Source organism: Marmota flaviventris, chromosome 17 (assembly GCF_047511675.1).
Source record: "Marmota flaviventris isolate mMarFla1 chromosome 17, mMarFla1.hap1, whole genome shotgun sequence".
Taxonomy (NCBI): domain Eukaryota; kingdom Metazoa; phylum Chordata; class Mammalia; order Rodentia; family Sciuridae; genus Marmota; species Marmota flaviventris.
The window spans coordinates 60,205,679-60,226,015 of NC_092514.1; the positions used below are offsets into that span (position 1 = coordinate 60,205,679).

Below are 20,337 nucleotides of genomic sequence, written 5' to 3' on the forward strand. Positions count from 1 at the left end.
TTTTTCTCTTATTTTTCTCCTATAGTATTTTCATTCTTTTATTCAGAGGACTAATATCTCTAATTTAAGATAAACGATTCATTAGAAGAACATCATACAAGACCAATAGGCACATACGAAGTTTTCGATCCATTTCTTCACATCTTCTAACTTCATTCACAAATTTTCGCTGGAAAACATTCACATCTGGATTTAACTGAGAAATAAGAACAAAATACCAAACATTCAAATACTGCATCTATTTCCTCTGTTCACAAGTAACAACATACTACAAATTGAGAACCTAACTTTGTGTCACTGTATAACACAACACTAATCAAAACTATCCATATTCACAAAAAAAAAAAAAAAAACTGCCTTGTGACCAGTCACACCAGCTAAAGCTGGAATGGAGGTAAAATGGGCAAAGGAGCCAGGCACAGTGACACACGTCTATAATCCCAATAACTCCAGAGGCTGAAAGTAGGAGGATCACAGGTTTGAAGTCAGCCTCAGCAACTTAGTGAGACCCTGTCTCAAAATAAAAAATAAAGAGGGCTAGGGATGTTGAACAAGTTCCCGAGTTCAATCCCCAGGGGGAAAAAAAAATTATACGTGTGTGTGTGTGTGTATATATATATATGCACATATACACATATATACATATATACGCATGCATATATACATACTTAGATAGATAGATAGATAGATGTAGGTAGATAGATAATCCCCTTAAATTCGGGAATAAGATAGGAATGACAGATACATGGCATTTTGCCCTACACTCTTATGACAAAAATCTCAGAAGCCAGGTGTAGTGGCACACACCTGTAATCCCAGTGGCTTGGGAGGCTGAGACAGGAGGACTGCAAATTCAAGGCTAGCCTCAGCAATTTGGCAAGGCCTTAAGCAACTTAGAAAGACCCTGTCCCAAAATTAAAAATTAAAAAATTAAAAGGACTGGTGATGTGTCTCAGTAGTTAAGCACACCTAGTTTCAATCCTCAGTACCAAAAATAAATAAAATTGTTATGGAAGAGCACAGGGGCCAGAATAGCCAAGAAAATTATGATAGATAAGGTAGGAAAACTTGTATCCTATACAATATCAAACCTTAGTATTAAGCTATGGCAATGAAATTATTGCTTTATAAGCATAGAAATAAACAAAACAAGCCAACTGACCAGAGGAAAACCCAAAACAGATGCAAATATGTATGAAACTTAATATTTTAGAGAAGAGATCACGAGTAATAAAATAACACACTATTCAAAAAGTTCTGAGATAACTGGTTTTTTACATGGGAAAATAATAAATCAGATCCCTACTTCACTCAATACAAAAAAATAATAAAGTCCAAACAGACCACTACATAAACAAATACATTTTAAATAAATTTTGCAAGAAAATATAGAAAAGTGTACTGCAAAAAGAAAAAAAAGAACAGGAAAAAACAGAATTAGAAAGTCATTTTTGTAAGTACCAACATAATCACTAATACAAGACAGGTTTGGTCAAGGGATACAAAAACTACTTAAAGATTAAAAAGGTTTTGGAGAATAGTATATTCAGTCTCAAAGTATCACCCCATTTTATTTCTTAATCACAAAGGGAATAAGAAACCTTTACAATGAAGAAATCTAGCAAACAATACCTTAATCAAGTGATCAAATTTATCTTCACTAAACAGAAGGACATTGTGTGCCTTCTAACATATTGAAAAGGGCACTCGTTTTATGTAGTGTTCTTGCCAAAAAATGTTTAACTTTTAAAACAAATTCTGTGGAAACACTTAGACAACTCCAAACTGAGGGGCTGTCTCTAAAATAAATGGACTGGACTCCTCAAAAATATTAATGCTGTAAAAGACCAAACCCCAAGCTAGAATGTGTAGAATGTGAGAAGTAGACTGGATTTCTCCTTGGCTATTCCTCACCAGTCCTTTCAGTGGTTCTTTTTTTAATTGATTTTATTTTTTTTAAGTATACAATAGCGGAATGCATTACAATTCTTATTACACATATAGAGCACAAATTTTCATATCTTTTATATAAAGTACATTCACGCCAATTCATGTCTTATACATGTACTTTGTAGGAGTTTTTTTGCATTACAATTCTTATTACACATATATACCACAATTTTTCATATCTCTGTTTGTATATAAAGTAGGTTGACACCCAATTTGTGTGTACTTTTGGTAATGATGTCCATCACATTCCACCACCCTTGCTAATCCCGTCTCCTCCCTTTCCCTCCCTCCCCTCTTCCCTATCTAGAATTCATCTATTCCTCCCATGCGCCCCCTCCCTACCCAAGTATGAGTCAGCCTCCTTATACCAGAGAAAACACTGGCATTTGTTTTGGGGGAATTGGCTAACTTCACTTGGCATTATCTTCTCGAACACCATCCATTTACCTGCAAATGCCATGATTTTATTCTCTTTTATTGCTGAGTAATATTCCATTGTGTATATATGCCACATTTTATTTTATCCATTCATCCACTGAAGGGCATCTAGGTTGGCTCTACAGTTTAGCTAGTGTGAACTGTGCTGTTATAAACATTGATGTGGCTGTGTCCCTGTAAGTGGTTCTTTATTGATAATTCCACCCTTTGTTTCTCACTCCTTCCTCATTCTACCAACACAGGTCTAAAAACAAAAATCACAACAAGCACCTTGAACCTAGCTTCACAGGGCATTATTTGGAACAACTGGGGCAATCAGAATGACTGAACATTAGGAAACTGCATTAACATTAAATTTCTTTAATGTGATCATTGGACTGTGGCTATCAAAAAAATGTAGAGCCAGGCATGGTGGCACACTCTTGTAAATCCCAGTGACTTGGGAGACTAAGCAGGAGGTTCACAAGTTTGAGGCCAGTCTCACAACTTAGAAAGGGCCTAAGCAATTTAGCAAGTAACTGTCTCAAAAAAAAAAAAAAGGACTAGGGATGAGGCTCAGTGAAAAAGCACCCCTGGGTTAAATTCCTGGTATAAAAAAAAAAAATCTCTGAATGTCTAGAGCCAAAGTCAGTGCATCTGTAAGCCCAACAACTCAGGAGGTTTGAGGCAGGAGGATTTTAAAATCAAGGCCAGCCTCAGCAACTTAATGTGACCCTGTCCCAAAATTAAAAATTAAAAAGGGCTAGGAATGTAGCTCAGTAGTAAAGTTCCCCTGAGTTCAGTCCCCAGTACCAAAATATAAAAAATAAACAAATAAATAGAGGAAAAAGAAAAGTAAAGTCACAGCCTGGAAGAAATTAGGAGTAAAGAATTCAGAATACATGAAAAACTTGTTTTTACAAATCCCAAAAGTGAATAAGCAAAAGTCAAGCAATTCAACTAAAAAACAAGCAGATGAAGCCAGATACAGTAGTGCACACCTATAATCCCAGCGACGTCAAGAGGACTGCGAATACAAACTCAGCCTCAGCAATTTAGCAAAGCACTTGCAACTCGTAAAATCCTGTCTTTAAAAAAGAACTGGGGATGCGGCTCAGTGGTTAACCATCCCTGGGTTCACTTTGTGGTACCAATAAAATACAAAAAAGGGGCTAAGAAGGAGCTGGAGTTGTGGCTCAGTGGTAGTGCGCTTGCCTTGCATGTGTGAGGCACTGGGTTCGATCCTCAGCACCACATAAAAATAAATAAATAAATAAACAAAATAAATTTATTTAAAAAAAAAAGGGGGGGGGGCCAAGAGCCAAGCGCAGGGCTGGGGATGTGGCTCAAGTGGTAGCGCGCTCGCCTGGAATGCATGCAGCCTGGGTTCGATCCTCAGCACCACATACAAACAAAGTTGTGTCCGCCGAGAACTAAAAAAAATAAATATTATCTCTCTCTCTCTCTCTAAAAAAAAAAAAAAGAGCCAAGCACAGTGGCACTCAGCTGTAATCCCAGCTCAGGAGGCTGAGGCAGGAGGATTGAAGAGTTCAAAGCCAGCCTCAGCAAAAAGCAAAGTACTAATAAGCAACTCAGTGAGACTGTCTAAATAAAATACAAAATAGGGCTGAGGATGTGGCTCAGTGGTCGAGTGCTCCCGAGTTCAATCCCCAGTACCAAAAATTAAAAATAAATAAATAAATAAGTGCTAAGGATGTGGCTCAGTGGTAAAGCGCCCGTGGGGGCTCAATCTCTGGTGTACACACACACACACACACAAAACCCAAATAGATGATATGAACTCATATTTCATGCAAGAGGAAGCCCATATGTCCAACAAACAGATAAAAAGATATCAACTGTACCAATGCAGAAAATGCAAATTAAAAACTACAAGATATGGGGCTGGGGATGTGGCTCAAGCGGTAGCACGCTCGCCTGGCATGCATGTGGCCCGGGTTCGATCCTCAGCACCACATACAAACAAAGATGTTGTGTCCACCGAAAACTAAAATAAATAAATAAATATTAAAAAAAAAAAAAAAACTACAAGATACCATTTTATACCCATCACATTGGAAAATTTAAGACTAAACATAGAAGTTCTGACATAATTGTGGAATGATAGCACTAATAGGAATGTGACCAGGAAGATACTTCCATTGGGAAATACACTATGACAACATCTAACAAAGATGCACACAATACTCAGCAATGCCCTTTCTTAATTATAAGCCCTAGAGCAGCACAAAGATAACACAAAGACATCATTCTCATTTTTTCATGAGTATTCAGTGAAATTTTCTTTTATTTATTTTGCAGCGCTGGAGATTGAACCCAGAACCTTGAGCACGCTAGGCAAGCACTACCAATGAACTACATCCCCAGCCCTTCAGTGCAGTTTTGCAGAGGCTCATGATGCACACACCACAATAGAATGAATGATGAAGTAGATATGAAATCTATACATCTTCTATTAATTCAGACAAAAAAGAAAATGTAAAAACAGGGCTGGGTGTAGCTCAGCAGCACTTGCCTAACATGAGAAAGATCCTAGGTTCCCTCCACAGAATCAAATAAAAGAAAGAAACAAAGAAAAATCCACTCCACTCTTCTTTACCACTGGGCCACATCCCCAGTCCTTTTTTATTTTTTATTTTGAAACAGGATCTCACTAAGTTGCCTAGGGTCTTGCTAATTTGCTGAGGCTGGCCTCGACTTGCAATCTTCATCTCAGCCTCCCAAGTTGCTGGGATTGCAGACATGTGCCACCATGCCTGGCTCATAAAAACATTATTTGATAGTATGTTGTCAGTTTATTATTCCAATTTGCTGTTGTAGGTGCTGGAGATGAAACCCAGGGCTTCTCACACACTAGGCAAACACTCTTTCATTGAGCTATATCCCCACACTCTTTCATTGAGCTATATCCCCAGCCCTTTCATAATTTATTTGAGACAGAATTGAAGATGTAGATCTATGGTAGATCTCTTGCCTAGCACACTGGGGGCCTTGGGTTCATGTTCTAGTATGAAAAAACAAAAAAACATTGTTTCTGAAATTTGATCATGTTTGATATAGGTACTTTTTTTTTAATACTGGGAATTGAACCCAGGGGGGCTTTTCCACAGAGCTACATCTCCAGTCCTTTTTATTTTGAGACAGGGTCTGACTAAATTGCCCAGGTTGGCCTTAAACTTGTAATCCTCCTGTCTCAACCTCTGAAACTGTTGAGATTACAGGCATGCACCAACATGCCTGGCTCTATACTTTCTTTGTATGACTGAAATACAATTTAAGTAAAAGATAAGAAGATAATAGATAATAGAAAATAATAGAAAGGAACCAGGCATGGCGGTGCACGCCTGTAATCCCAATGGCTCCTCAGATTGATGCAGGAGGATCTAGAGTTCAAAGTCAGCCTTAGCCAAGGTGAGTAGCTAAGCTACTCAGTGAGATCCTGTCTCTAAATAAAATACAAAATAGGGCTGGGGATGTGGCTCAGTGGTTGAGTGCCCCTGAGTTCAATCCCCAGTACCACCCCTACCAAAAAATTTTTAAAAAGAAAGAAAGAAAGGAGACACAATAGAACTGGAGAAAAAAAATGCAAATTAAGTATAAAACAGGTTTCACTTATGTTCCAAGTCTAGAAAACTTGAAGAAGGGCTGGGGTTGTGGCTCAGTGATAAAGGGCCTGCCTAGCACGTGTGAGGCACTGGGTTGGATCCTCAGCACCACATAAAAATAAATAAGTAAATAAAAGTTACTGAGTCCATCTACAACTAAAAAAAGATTTATAAAAGAAGAAATCAGCTGAGGATATTGCTCAGTTGGTAGAGCATTTTCTAGCATGCACAAGGCCCTGGGTTCAATCCCCAGCATAACATGCACACATACAAAATTGGCAAATCTTATTGTATATTAATTGTACCTCAATAAAATTTACACAAACATTGTTGTAAATGAATATACATTAAAAAAAGAAGAAGAAAACAAAACTTGAAAAAATATTGAACATAGAAAGTCATGATACTGGGCTAGGGATGTGGCTCAAGTGGTAGCGCGCTCCCCTGGCATGCATGCGGCCTGGGTTCAATCCTCAGCACCACATACAATCAAAGATGTTGTGTCTGCCGAGAACTAAAAAAGAAATAAATATTAAAAAAATTCTCTCTCTCTCTCTCTTTTAAAAAAAAAAAAATGTTTAAAAGAAAAGAAAGTCATGATACTGAAATAGTTTGTGAAAAAGTAAGATACTGAGGGCTGGGGATGTGGCTCAAGTGGTAGCATGCTCGCCTGGCATGCGCGGGGCGCCGGGTTCGATCCTCAACACCACATAAAAATAAAATATATTGTGTCCACCTAAAACTAAAAAATAAATATTTTTTTTAAAAATTATTAAAAAAAAAAAAAAAAGTAAGGTACTAAGAATTAGACCTAGTGATCTTGAGAAACAGAATTACAGGAGGACAATAATCTTGGAGCGTTGTAAAAGCAGGGATGGTGTCTGGGAACTAAGGGCCAGAGATGTAGATTCTGGGACTCAATGAATAAAGATGTAATATTTAAGACTAGAGAGATCACCAAAAGAAATAAAGGAAGTTTTGGGGTCAGAGACGCTTACCCAGAGACAGCAGAGATCTTGGGGAACACTGAACCTATATTAGGGACAGGCAGGATCAAAGAAAGGCTAGAAGATAAAAAGTCCATCAGAAAAGTAAGAAAAGGAATCAATCAAGGAGAACAGTTAAAGAGAAATGGTTCAAAATGCTTCAAAGAGAATGAAGAATGAAGTCACTGGATTATATTTGTCCAATTTCGGCTCAGATTGAGAATTTGAAAGCTTGCTAATTCCAGGAAGCCTATATTGATTCCTTCTATCCCTTTGTGATCACTGCTCTTTCATTCATCCATTTGTCTCAACAAATATTGATTGTAACTTGGATACAGCCATCAAAGATAATAATGAGGGCTGGGGTTGTGGCTCAGTAGCAGAGCGCTTGCCTCACACAGGTGAGGCACTGGGTTCAATCCTCAGCACCACACAAAAATAAATAAATAAAGATATTGTGTCCACGTATAACTAAAAAAATATTTAAAAAAAAAAAGATAATAATGAGCTGGGCATGGTGATACATGCCTTTAATCCCAGTAATCTGGGAAGGTAAGGCAGGAAGGATTGCAAATGTGAGACTAACCTTAGCAATTTAGTGAAGTCATAAGCAACTTAGCAAGACCCTGTCTCAAAATAAAAAATAAAAAGTGCTGGGCATGTGGCTCAATGGTTAAGCACCCCAGTACAAAATAAAATACCCTAATGAACAAAAAGAATGCCCCTGTCTTCATGGTGCTTAGATAATAGAAGAGAAAGACTTAAATTAAAAAAAAAAAAAAAATTTTTAAGACTTAAATCACCTACTCCCACTGATAAATATAAAATCATGACCACAATAAATATTATGAAAGAGAAGTACATGGAGCTTTGAGACCAGTGTAACAGGAGGATCAGAGTCTGGGAGTACTGAATTATTAACTTCTCCCTCCTTTTAGCGGTGTGTATTATGTCTTCCTTATCAGATTATAAGGCCCTTGGGGCATACATTTTTTACTCTTAGACTGTCCGTTTTGCGTGTGTTTGTTTGCTGGGGATGGAACCCAGGGCCTCACACATGCTAGGCAAGTGTTCTCTTTACTAATAAGTTATATCCCTAAGCCTGTCCATTTTCTTTTGATATCATCTCCAAGTACTCAAAATAATGGATTATCAGTATGTGCTTAGCTATACCCTTATATCTGATGCCTCTGATTTTTTTTATTTAAAGAAGTCCTATTGTATGAAGAATGACAACAATTTTTTAAAAAATATCTTGCTATGTGTATTAAAGAGCCCAAAAGCAAAGTGAAAACCTTGAAAATGCTAGAACAGGCTAGTAGGTTTACTCTTCTGGCATCCCAACAATTACTTTGAGAGTGTTTAGGATACTTCTCAAAAGAGGAACTAGCAAAAGCATGGAAGGATTGGCACAAAACATTCTCATCTCTGAAAAGACAACTTGAAGCACACATTCTACCAGTAAGGCGGTTCTTTTTTTTTTTGGGGGGGGGAGGGGGTACTAGGAATTGAACCCAGGGTCTACCACTGAGCTATATCCACAGCCTTCTGTATTCTTTTATTTTGAGGCAGGGTTACTAAATTGCCCAGACTGGCCTCAAACTTGAAATCCTCTTGCCTCAGCCTCCCAAATAGCTGGATCTGCAGACGTGCACCATTGCACCCAGCCTAAAATGATAATTTGAAAATAAAAAAACAAATCACTCATGATAAGAGTTATTGGCTATGACAAGAAAAATTGAATACAGTAGTAATCAAGAAGCAGCCCCACAACTACTTACATCACGAAACTGAACCTTTCCAAGTTCTCCTAATTCACTGACACAACAATAAGCAGCTTCTGACTGTAGAAATAGCTGGGCGAGCGTCATCTCCTCACTCCGGAAAAGCTCCCCCATGGTTGCAGAAAGTAGTCAACTGAGTCTCTGGCTTCTGTTCCAACCTGGGGGAAGAGAGAAAATGATATGACTTTGGAAATCACCTAAAAACAATACCCAAGAGATGCTCTTTTGTTTTGAATTTTATTTCTTTCAGCCGGTGCTGACAGGTTTTTAACAACTGTTTTGATATCTTACTCAGAAAGATGGAAAAGAGAAGCCTGGTATGGTGGATGAGGCAGGAAGATAGAGAAAGTTTAAGACCAGCCTCAGCAACTTGCCTGAACCTATCTCAAAAAATAAAAAGCACTGGGGAAGTAGCTCAATGGAAAAACACCCTTAAATTCTAGTACTGTAAAAAAAAAAAAAAAAGAGAATGGAAAATTGCAAAAGCAGTTACTGAATCTGACATCTGCAGTGTCAGATGTAAAGTCACATCCTCTGCAGTCAACATCAAGATTAAATGACAATATTTTGGGCAACCTAATACATAAGAATGCATTCGGATTAAAGACAGGAACTGGGAACTCCAAACAGCTCTTTAAATATCCTGGATATAATATGAGGCAGTGACATTTCACACTGCTCAGTTTTTGTTTTGTTGAGCAGGAAACAAATAGAAGAAACTTTGATTAATTTTTTTTTATTTCCTTTGTGACTAGGAATCAAACCTTGGGCCTCGCACATGCTACGCAAGTACTCTACCACTGAGCCATACACCCAACCCTTGATTGCCCTCTTATAAAAGACGTCTGTATTGTGACAAGTTTTCTCCCCTCTACTGACAATGCCCGTTAGGCCAAAGCTCCATCATTATCCTAAAGCTGGAGCTATATAAGGGGTTTAACCTTCCAAACTCCTCTGAAAATACCATTCCCCCACTATGGAATCCAATTAACTATTATCTAACAAAGAGAGACTGCATATTAAGCTCATCAAATCAAGCATAACAGGAACACATCTGCAATGACAAAGCAATTTTAACAAGCCACAAAGAAAAAGCTTTCCACCTCTGCAGCTTTCTATTTCTCATCTCCATCTTCGAGATAATTACATTCTTCCAGTCAAATTTTCTCACACAAAAGCCAATAAATGTTTCCTTTTGGGGAAAACACTTGCCGGGTATGAAAGACAATTGGCGCTATCAGTGGTCCTGAAAGTGAAATTATTTACTCTCAATCAGCTTACGTGAAGCACTGGACTCTACAGTATCTAACCGCAGCAAAACATACACTATTTTTAGTACCATAAGGTCATCGTATTCCCTATTGATAAGTGAGACTGACATCAAAGGAAGATTCACTATTCTGGAAGGCTGGGAGACATTTTGAGAAACTGAAGGACAAAACCCTTTCTGCATTTCATGTTCAAGGCAGCAAACTCGCACGCCCACACACACACACACACACACTCCAATATAAGCAAGGATTTCTCAAGAGACTATGTGGGTTGATTTTAAGACTGTGTGTACCTGAATCATCCAAATCAGCTGTTACCAGCCCCACCCCATCCCGCTTAATAAGGATATATTCCCACAACCTCGAAACACATAAAACTATGCCTGCTCAGTATATAATTAAGGGGCTGCCATTAACGATAGCCTCCAATGAGTGGCCTCCCTCTTCTTGTTCTTTAATGAATACAAGTCTCCCTAGAATCTCTATCCCTCTAGAGTTAAACAGAAAACGAATTAGGCCCAAGTGGTTTCTTTGGGTCGCAAAATGAAATATGGAGAGCAATTCTGCAAAAGATAATAAGGCGACCCTCGTGCCCTGCCTCCAAGGAACTCACGGCAGTCATCCAGTCCTGGCTTCCACCAAGGTATTATTCACCTGCTTCATTTCCTTTTCCTACCCAGTGAGAAAGGAGGAATTCTCTGGACCCAGGCACACCTATCTCCCGGGTAAGGGAGAAAAAGGGCAGGAATCCCCAAACTAGGGGACCCTTCATCAAGCACCCCCCACAATTCTTCTGGCTACCCCAAAAAACTTCAGTCCCTCTAACTCCTTAAATCGGGGAAGTAATTCAGGTCTTTCAAAGGACAGTGAATCTCTGGTCCCTTTGCCCATAGGAGGGGTGCCCAAGGTGAGGAACGATTCCCAATTTTCTCCAGAGCCCCAAGATCCCTGCTAATTCCTTCCACAAGGAAGGCGGATATTAGAAGGATTTCCTGCGTTCCTCGAAGGCCGCTCCCGGACGCACTATACTTATGACCCCCGCTCACCTTCGGCTGCCGGCCCAGCCGCCGCCGCAACCAAGAAAGCTCACAGCCTCCGCGGCTCCGGGCAGCAGCACCTCGACGTGCGTGCGTCAGAAGACCCCGCCCCTGCGCCCCCGCCAGCCCCCGCCTCCACGATGACTTCATCGCTATTGACCAATAGGGTGCCGCCTCGCCGGGGCTGCCGCAGTGCGGAGTCGCTGGGGTGCGGACGAGCCTCAGCCTGGTGGCGCCATCTTGGTACCTGCGCTGTGATTCCTAGCAGTGAAGATCGGCCGGGGCAAAGCTGACAGCGCGGGTGGTGTGGGGCCTGGGGCGCTGGGTACTAGGAGGGCTAGCGGTGCGGGTGCTCGGAGCCCTGGGTTTCTGAGCCCTTCAGAGTCCATTCTCCCTAACCCTCCCTTATCCTTCAGACAACCTGACTGCCCTTTTTTTATTTTGCAGACGATTGATTCACACCTTTTTCTCCTTGAGGGAAGTAGCATGAAGGAAAGGGAGACATGATTTAAGAATTTTTTGAGGGCTTGGGTTGTAGCTCATTCGTAGAGCGCTTGTCTAGCACTGATGAGTGAGGCACTGGATTCTACCCTCGTACCACATAAAAAAGCAAGCAAGGGCTGGGATGGCTCAGTGGTAGAGCGCTTGCCTCCTGGGTTCAATCCTCAGCAACTCACAAAAATAAATAAAGGTATTGTGTCCATATAAATTAATTTATATATATATATATATATATATATATATATATATATATATATATATATATATATATTTTTTTTTTTTTTTTTTTTTTAAGAAGCAAACAAAAAAAGTTTTTGTTTTTTTTTAAAAACTTTTTGTGCCCCATACTGGGGTTGACTTGCTTAATGTAGATTTTTTTAGTAGAGCGTTAAGAGTCTCGTGTTCTTAAATATGGAAAGTACACGTCTAGACTAGAAATGCAGCTTAGTGGTGGAGTCCTTGTCCACCACTATGTGAAGCCCTAAGTTCAAATCCTAGCACCACTAAAACAAAAAACAAAAAAACAACAGGGTCCATTTGTTCCAGCAACCACCCAGGGTTTATTTTTCTCAAAGTAATTGAAAAAACACCAGAAGACCATATGTTGTGAAAGTTATTTCTTCAATCACTTTAACCGCTTAGGGATTTTCAGTTCCTCAAATTTGTTAGAATTATGTTTTTTAATGTAAAATGATGCCTATTATTTTTTAAAAACGCCTTTTTCAAAGGTCAATAATTTTCACCTTTTTTGCCTTTCTCTTAAAAGGAGTAGGGACCCCAGGTAGTTTGCCAATAACCAGAATCCTATCAGGAAGAACCCGGAAAACCGGTTTTTCAATTCTCCCATGGGTGGGTGATGGAATCCTATGGAGACTGAAGTATAATGAGGGAGATATCTTAGATTAAAAACTGGTGCTGATAATTTTGTATGCCTGGCAAAAGCATCATCAATCCTTCTTTACTAGCCTAAACAAAATAATGAAGGGCAAAAATGCAAATTTTATGTCTCATATTAAAGAGAAGACACAACTTGACTTCATTACAATTTTCTTGAGAAGCAGTGTCTTGGAGAGATCCCCATCACCTTCTCTTTTCTCTGCTTCCTATTTTTCTCAGCTTTCCTGGCAAGACAGATAGGGACCCATATTTGAAAGCCTGTCAAGTTTTAGAAGACTATTACACAATGACTGTCACATCCTTCCTCTAAGGCAAAAAATTAACTTCAGTCAGCTGTTTGCTAATCACAAGTTTTTCATACTCCATCTTTAAGACAGCCTTTCCTCTGGATTCACTTAAATTTCCTTGAACTCTTGTCTTCCTTGAAAGTACATCCTCTCAGAGCTTCTTTCCTGTTTTTTTTTTTTTTTTTCAATCTCCTGCCATCGATCTTTCCCCATTGTTGAATTTCTTTCCCCTCTGTTCCTCAATGTCTTATCTAATGCCAGGCTTAAATGTCTGTGTGTGGGATTGATATCTATTTTTCTGTCCACCTCTCTTCTCCAAGGCTCAGATATGGAATATTTAAGTGCATGCTGGGTTATGTTTTTTTTGTTGTTGTTGTTGTTTTTTTAGTTGTAGGTGAGTACAATACTTTTATTTTGTTTATTTATATGTGGTGCTGAGGATCAAACCCAGTGCCTCACATGTGCTGGACAAGCGCTCTACCGCTGAGCCACAACCTCAGTCTACTCCTAATGCTTTTTAGGCAACAGATGCTTGCTGAGGACCTACTATGTGCCAGACACAGTACTAGATTGTAGGGATAGGAAAATGAAACAAACACACTTCCTACTCTAGAGGAGTTTTCAGTTCCCTGAGAAGTTAAGTTCCAATATTTACAAAAGGGAGAGATGAGTGCAATGATAGTTCTAGTATGTGCTCGGCACTTTTCTGAGTGCTTTGTGAATATGAATTCATTTAATCCTCAAAAATAACCCTAAGGGCTGGGGATGTAGCTCAAGCGGCAGCGCGCTCACCTGGCATGCATGTGGCCCGGGTTCGATCCTCAGCACCACATACAAACAAAGATGTTGTGTCCACAGAAAACTAAAAAATAAATATTAAAATTCTCTCTCTCCTTTCTCTCTCTCTCTCTAAAAAAATAAAAAATAACCCTAAGAGGTAGATAGAACCATTTAAGGGAGGATATGGTGATATTGAGATCGGTGTCCAAAAGCATCAAATTTCAAATGCTATTCAGTCTGGGGTGTAACTCATAGGTAAAGAACATACTGACATGAGCAAGGTCCTGGGTTCAATTCCCAGCACAGAAAAAAAAAAATGCTCTTAGGCCAGGAGCTGTGCTCGTTTCTGCAGTTCTAGCTACTCCAGAGTTTGAGGTGGGAATATTGCTTGAGCCCTGGGATTCATAAGCCAACCTAGGCAGCGTAGTAAGAAACAATTTCATAGAAAATGATGAATAAATAATAAAATGATATGCTGCTGACCACGTACAGCCTTGGTTTTTTTTTCATTGTCAATGGACCTTTATTTTATTTATTTATTTATGTGCAGTGCTGAGAATCGAACCCAGTGCCTCACACATGCTAGGCAAGAGCTCTGCCACTGAGTCACAGCTCCTGCCAGCCTTAGTTTGTTTTTTGTTTTTTGGGTTTTTTTTTTTTGTGTGTGTGTGTTTTTTTTTTTTTTTGGTTGTTTTGTTTTGTTTTTTTTTTGGTGCTGAGGATTGAACCCAGTACCTTGATGCACGCAAGGCAAGCACTCTACCAACTGAGCTATATCCCCAGCTCCCACCTATATTCTTAGAAGATGTGAGCAGTTTCATATAACGCTTAGCCAATAATACTGCATCTAAAGGGGAGCTATTTCTCTTCTGTGTGCTGGAGATCTAAACCTAGAGCCTCATATATGCTAAGCAAGTACCACTGAGCTACATCCCCAGACATTTTATTCATTCATTTATTTGTTTATTTTTGGTATTGAACCCCGGAGGGCTCTACCATCATTGAACTACAGCCCCAGCTCTTTTTATTTCATTTATTTATTGGTACTAGGGATTGAACACCCAGTGATGCTTTACCACTGAGCTACATCCCCAATGCTTTTTATTATTTATTTATTTTTGTTTATTTTGTTTTGCTGGGGATTGAACCCAGGACCTTGAAACAAACACACTTCCTATTCTAGAGTTTTCAGTTCCCTGAGAAGTTAAGTTCCAATATTTACAAAAGGGAGAGATGAGTACAGTGATAGTTCTAGTATGTGCTCGGCACTTAGTTCTAAGTGCTTTGTGAATATGAATTCATTTAATCCTCAAAAATAACCCTAAGAGGTAGATAGAACCATTTAAGGTAAGTGCTAGGCAAGGGCTCTAACACAGAGCCACATCCCCAGCCCTTTATTTTTCTGGCTAAATTTTCTGGCTAAATTGCTGGGGGTCTCACTAAATTGCTGATGGTGGCCTTGAACTTTTTTTTTTTTTCCTTTTCTTTTGGTACTGGATATTGAATCCAAGGGCTCAGGAGAGATTTACCACGAAGCTACATCCCAGCCCTTTATATTTTATATTTTGAGACAGGGTCTTGCTAAATTACTGAGGGTTCATTGAATTATTGAGGCTGGCCTCAAACTTGCAATCCTCCTGCTTAGCCTTTTGAGTCACTGAGATTATAAATGTGCACCACCATGCCTAATTCCTTTTTATTTATTTATTTATTTTTGTGATAGGGTAAGACTGAGTTGCCCAGGCTAGTCTCAAACTTGTGGATGATCATCCTGCTTCAACCTCCTCCTGAGTAGCTGGAATTACAGATGTGCACCACCACACCCAATTTATTTATTTATTTAATGTTTATTTTATTTTATTTTAGTTTTCGGCGGACACAACATCTTTTTTTGTATGTGGTGCTGAGGCTCGAACCCGGGCATCACGCATGCCAGGCGAGCGTGCTACCGCTTGAGCCATATCCCCAGCCCCCACCACACCCAATTTAAACTCTTAAACTCTTCTATCAAGAATCTGGATGTTAGATAATTCTACTACAACCTTTAGGTGACCTGTGATAAACTTTCATCATTGTTCTTGAAATGTTGTTTTACAGTCTGTTTCCGTAGTAGAAGTATTCCTTTTTATGATTTCACTGAGTTCCTCAAAATAACACTTCTGCTTTTACTTTCAAAGCCTATGAATATTTAAAATAAAGATCTTTTAGTAATAAATAAGTACTTCTTATTAGTAGATTTTGAGGCTTCCTTTGAAGTTAAAAGAAGGCCAATTTTCTTTAGCTCTGCTAGTGATTATATGGACAAGGAAATATGAACGTTTCCAAGCCATGTGACATTTTATTCAACCCTCATGATTCCTGTGACAAGCACATGAGGCAGAGAACCTTTTAACTTGTAGGAGTTGGGAATGCTATGTGAAGAGGCTTCTTAAAGAAGTGAAATTTAAAATATACAAGAAGGCTGGGGTTGCGCCTCAGTGGTAGCAGGCTTGTCTAGCACGTGTGAGGCCCTGGGTTCAAACCTCAGCACCACATAAAAAACATAAATAAATAAAGGTATTATGTCCAACTACAATTAAAAAATAAATAAATAGGGCTGGGGATGTGGCTCAAGCGGTAGCGCACTTGCCTGGCATGCATGCGGCCAGGGTTCGATCCTCAGCAGCACCACATACAAACAAAGATGTTGTGTCCGCCGAAAACTAAAAATAAATATTAAAAAAAATAAAATAAAGGTACTGAGTTCATCTACAACTAAAACTATTTAAAATAAAATAAAATACACACACACACAAAAAAAAAACCTTGAGATATAATCCCAGCAGCTCTGGAGGCTAAGGCAAGAGAATTATGAGTTCAAAGCCAACTCAGCAATTTAGCGAGGCCCTAAGTAACTTAGCAAGAATCTCTCTCTCTCTTTTTTTTTTTAATATTTATTTTTTAGTTGTAGATGGACACAATACCTTTGTTTATTTATTTTTATGTGGTGCTGAGGATCGAACCCAGGGCCTCCCACATGCTAGGTGAGTGCTCTACCGCTGAGCCACAACCACAGCCCACAAACATCTCTCTAAATATAAAAAAGGGCTGATGATGTGGCTCAGTCATCAAGCGCCCTTGGGTTTAATCCTAGTTAAAAAAAAAAAAAATTTCTGAACTGATCAATGTGGCAAGTATATCTGTATCGGGTAAGTCACATGGAAAGAGACCTAGAGTGAAGAAATGCATTGGGAAATTTCAAAAGAAAAGATCTAGTTAATTCAATGGTGGAAGGAGAGATCTGAAGTATGTTAGCTCCAAGAGGGGAAGGAACCCTATCTATCTTATTGACTGCTATATTTCTATTGCCTGTCATTCAGCATGTATTTAATAAATATTTTTGAAAGAGAGGTTGGGGTTGTAGCTCAGTGGTAGAACACTTTCCTAGCTTGTGTGAGGCACTGGGTTCGATCCTCAGCACCACATAAAAATAAATAAAGGTATTTTAAAAAGGTATTTAAAAATTGTTTTAAATTATTTTTGAAAGAAAGAAAATAAAACTGGGAATGTAGTTTCTTGTGGCAAACTGATGTGGGTTGTCTGTATTTGCAGTGATATACTTGAGTTTTACTTATGGCTTAGTTGTTTGATGTTACATGAGCACTATTCTACTGACATACATTCTCAGACTGGCTTTTTAAAAAAGAAAAAAAGGACTTCTGCTGGGCACAATGGTGCATGCCTGCAAACCGAGCATCTGGAGACTGAGGCAGGAGGATCACACATTCAAACCCAGCCTCATTAATTTTTCAAGGCCCTAAGCAACTTAGCAAGACCCTGACCCTGTTTCAAAAATAAAAAAGGTTGGGAGTGTAGCTTAGTGGTAAAGCACCTCTAGGTTCAATCCCCAGTACCAAAAAAAAAAAAAAAAAAAAATTCCTTTTTACATTTTTTAAATTATAGATGGATACAATGCCTTTATCTTATTTATTTATTTCTATGTGGTGCTGAGGATCAGAACCCAGTGCCTCACACATGCTAGGCAAGCACACTTCCACTGAGCTACAACCCCAGCCCTTCCTTTTTAAATTTTGAGACAGGGTCTCAATAGACTGCTAAGGCTGGCCTGGAAGTCCTGATCCTTCTGTCTTAGCCTCTCAAGTGGCTGGGATTACAGGTATGTGCCACTGCACCATCAGGCATAGTTTAAACATTTCAAAAGTAAAACCTCTTTTTTTTTTCTCAGATAGTCTCTTCCCAAATCAGGCATGGTGGTGCACACTTGTAATCCAAGCAACTCCTGGCTGAGGAAAGAGTCTCACAAGTTTGAGGCCATCCTTAGCAATTTAGCATGACCCTTTCTCAAAATTAAAAATAAATAAATAAAAATTAAAAAGGAGGCTAGGGGGGCTGGGGTTGTGGCTCAGTGGCAGAGCGCTTGCCTCGCACATGTGAGGTACTGAGTTTGATCCTCAGCACCACGTGAAAATGAATAAACAAAATAAAGATATTACATCCGTCTATAACTAAAAAATATTTTTTAAAAAGGGGGGCTAGGGATATAGATTGGTGGTAGAGTACCCCTGCATTCAGGTTCCCAGTGCCACATACAAAAAAAAGAAAAGAAAAAAGATAGTCATTTCCCCGTTTTAATTAGTCTTATTCTAGAGCTGGTAAACATTGACTGATCTATTTTATAATCACTTATATCTGATACCATCTACTTGTTTGGGAATCCTTCTACTTCTTGCTTATCTTTTTTTACTCCCTGAGATTATTAGACACCTAAAGGACAGATTATGCTTCTATTTCTTTCATATGCCCTTGTTTATAATAACAAGTGGTTATTAGGTAGCCACTGTGTGTGTGTGTGTGTGTGTGTGTGTGTGTTTTGTTTTTTGTTTTCTGGTACTAAGGATTGAACCCAAGGGTACTTAACCACTGAGCTGTATTCCCAGCTCCTTTTATTTTTTATTTTGAGACAAGATCTTGCTAAAGTAATTATGGCCTCCCTAAATTGCTAAAGCTGGCTTTGAACTTGCAGTCCTCTTGCCTCAACCCCTGGAGTTGATGGGATTTCCAGGTATGTACCACCACACCTCGAAAGCAGCCACTCTTAACCACTTGTAAACACCACAGGGCTTAGAGCATGAATTATCTGAATAGCTCAGTTGCCTCTTTCAATTTGAGCCCATGAAAAAACATTCAAATTTTCTTTCAAGTCATATGATGGATTCAGGAACAGAGTCTGTACTGATGGTTCTTTCACACCAATCAGGGCCCCTGGGATTCATAGAAAAATGTGTCTTTTGGACATATGAGTCATTCCACCAACGCACAGCTGGACTCTCACCCCCAAAGCACAATGGAAATGTGGAAATCTAAGTGAAGTACAAGGAATCTATATCTGAACCAGAGTTCACACTCTTCCTGTTCTGTTACATTGTGAAATGGAAACCCTGTTTCCTGGGAAAAGGGCCAAATTCCACAAATGAAATAGTTTTGCTTTAAATGTGCACAGCTGCTAAACACTGACTGTGCTTATGCAGAGTGGTTTGTTTTGAAGATCTGGTATTGATTCCAGATAGAAAGTTGAGCTGGGCTTATAACTCAGTGGTAGAATGTGTAAAGTCCTTGGTTCAATCCCTAGTACTTCAGGAGCAGGGGGTGGGGTGGGGGATGGTGGTCGGAAAAGTGATCTGTTCTACCAAATAGAAAGTTGCAAGGAAGGGGACTCCTCTTACCTACAACAGAATAGGTGTAACAGAAACAGTCTTGGAAGCTGGGGACATCTGTCAGTGGCAGAGAGACTGCCAAGATTGTGTAAGGCACTGGATTTTACAGCCGGCACTGCATAAAAAAAACTCAGTCTGGAACACAAATTCTTGACTGGTTCAAGTGAAAGAAAGGGAATAGGGGCATGAACTTTGCTTGCCAACAACGGAATGTCAACTGTTCTGACTTGTCCCTTCACTGATAAGATCATATTTCATCCTTGGAGCATCCTTAGTATGCACATATATCTATATATCTATGTATATTTTTATGGGAAGCTTATAATATAGACAAAAGTAGAGAGAACAATATAATGTGTACCTATAACCTTGCTTCAACTGTGATCAACTTATGGCCAAATTTATTTTATCTAATATTCCATCTTCTTCCCCCAGAACTATTTTGAATCAAATTGTTGATGGAATATATCATCTATAAATACTGCAGTTTACATTTCTAAAATAGAAGGATGATTTTTATTTTTAAAATTACTTTTTCTTAGGGGGGAGGTACCAGGAATTGAACTCAGGGGCACTCAACAACTGAGCAGCATCCCCAGCCCTATTTTGTATTTTATTTAGAGACAGAGTCTCGCTGAGTTGCTTAGGCCTCACTGTTGCTAAGGCTGGCTTGGAACTCTCGATCCTCCTGCCTCAGCCTCCTGAGCTGCTGGGATTACAAGCATGTGCTACAGCACCTGACTAAAATTTTACTATTTTTTGAGACTCAGTCTCGCTACATTGCTTTGAACTACCAGGCTCAAGCAATTCTCCTGCTTTAGTCTACTGAGTAGCAACAAGCTCCACGATTTTTTTGGAGGGAATACCTGTGATTGAACCCACGAGCACTTGACCACTGAGCCATATCCCCAACCAGACAGGGTCTTGCTGAGTTGCTTAGCTCCTTGCCTTGAACTGGAGATCCTCCTGACTCAGCCTCTCAAACCACTGGGATTACAGGTGTGCACCACCGCGCCGGGCCCAGGATTTTTTTAAAAAACAAAACATACCCATGATGCTGCTCTCATATCTCGCCCCACCCAGTACT

General features: G+C 39.4%; 1 protein-coding gene and 1 non-coding gene across 3 annotated transcripts in view; both read right to left on the reverse strand.

The window, feature by feature from the left end:
* Atp6v0a1 (ATPase H+ transporting V0 subunit a1) overlaps positions 1 to 11,162 on the reverse strand; it is a 57,966-nt gene extending 46,804 nt beyond the window's left edge. For both annotated transcript variants that reach the window (XM_027947298.2, XM_027947297.2), the window contains exons 1-3: positions 11,081 to 11,162; positions 8,761 to 8,921; positions 118 to 196 (exon numbers count right to left, since the gene is read on the reverse strand). In XM_027947298.2, coding sequence (XP_027803099.1) covers positions 118 to 196; positions 8,761 to 8,877 — 196 coding nt within the window. In that variant the 5' untranslated portion in view covers positions 8,878 to 8,921; positions 11,081 to 11,162. The remainder of the gene's footprint in view (positions 1 to 117; positions 197 to 8,760; positions 8,922 to 11,080) is intronic.
* Positions 11,163 to 16,517: 5,355 nt separating this feature from the next.
* Trnaa-agc (transfer RNA alanine (anticodon AGC)) lies at positions 16,518 to 16,590 on the reverse strand. Its single transcript has one exon. It is a non-coding gene; the product is annotated as a tRNA-Ala (tRNA).
* Positions 16,591 to 20,337: the final 3,747 nt, after the last annotated feature.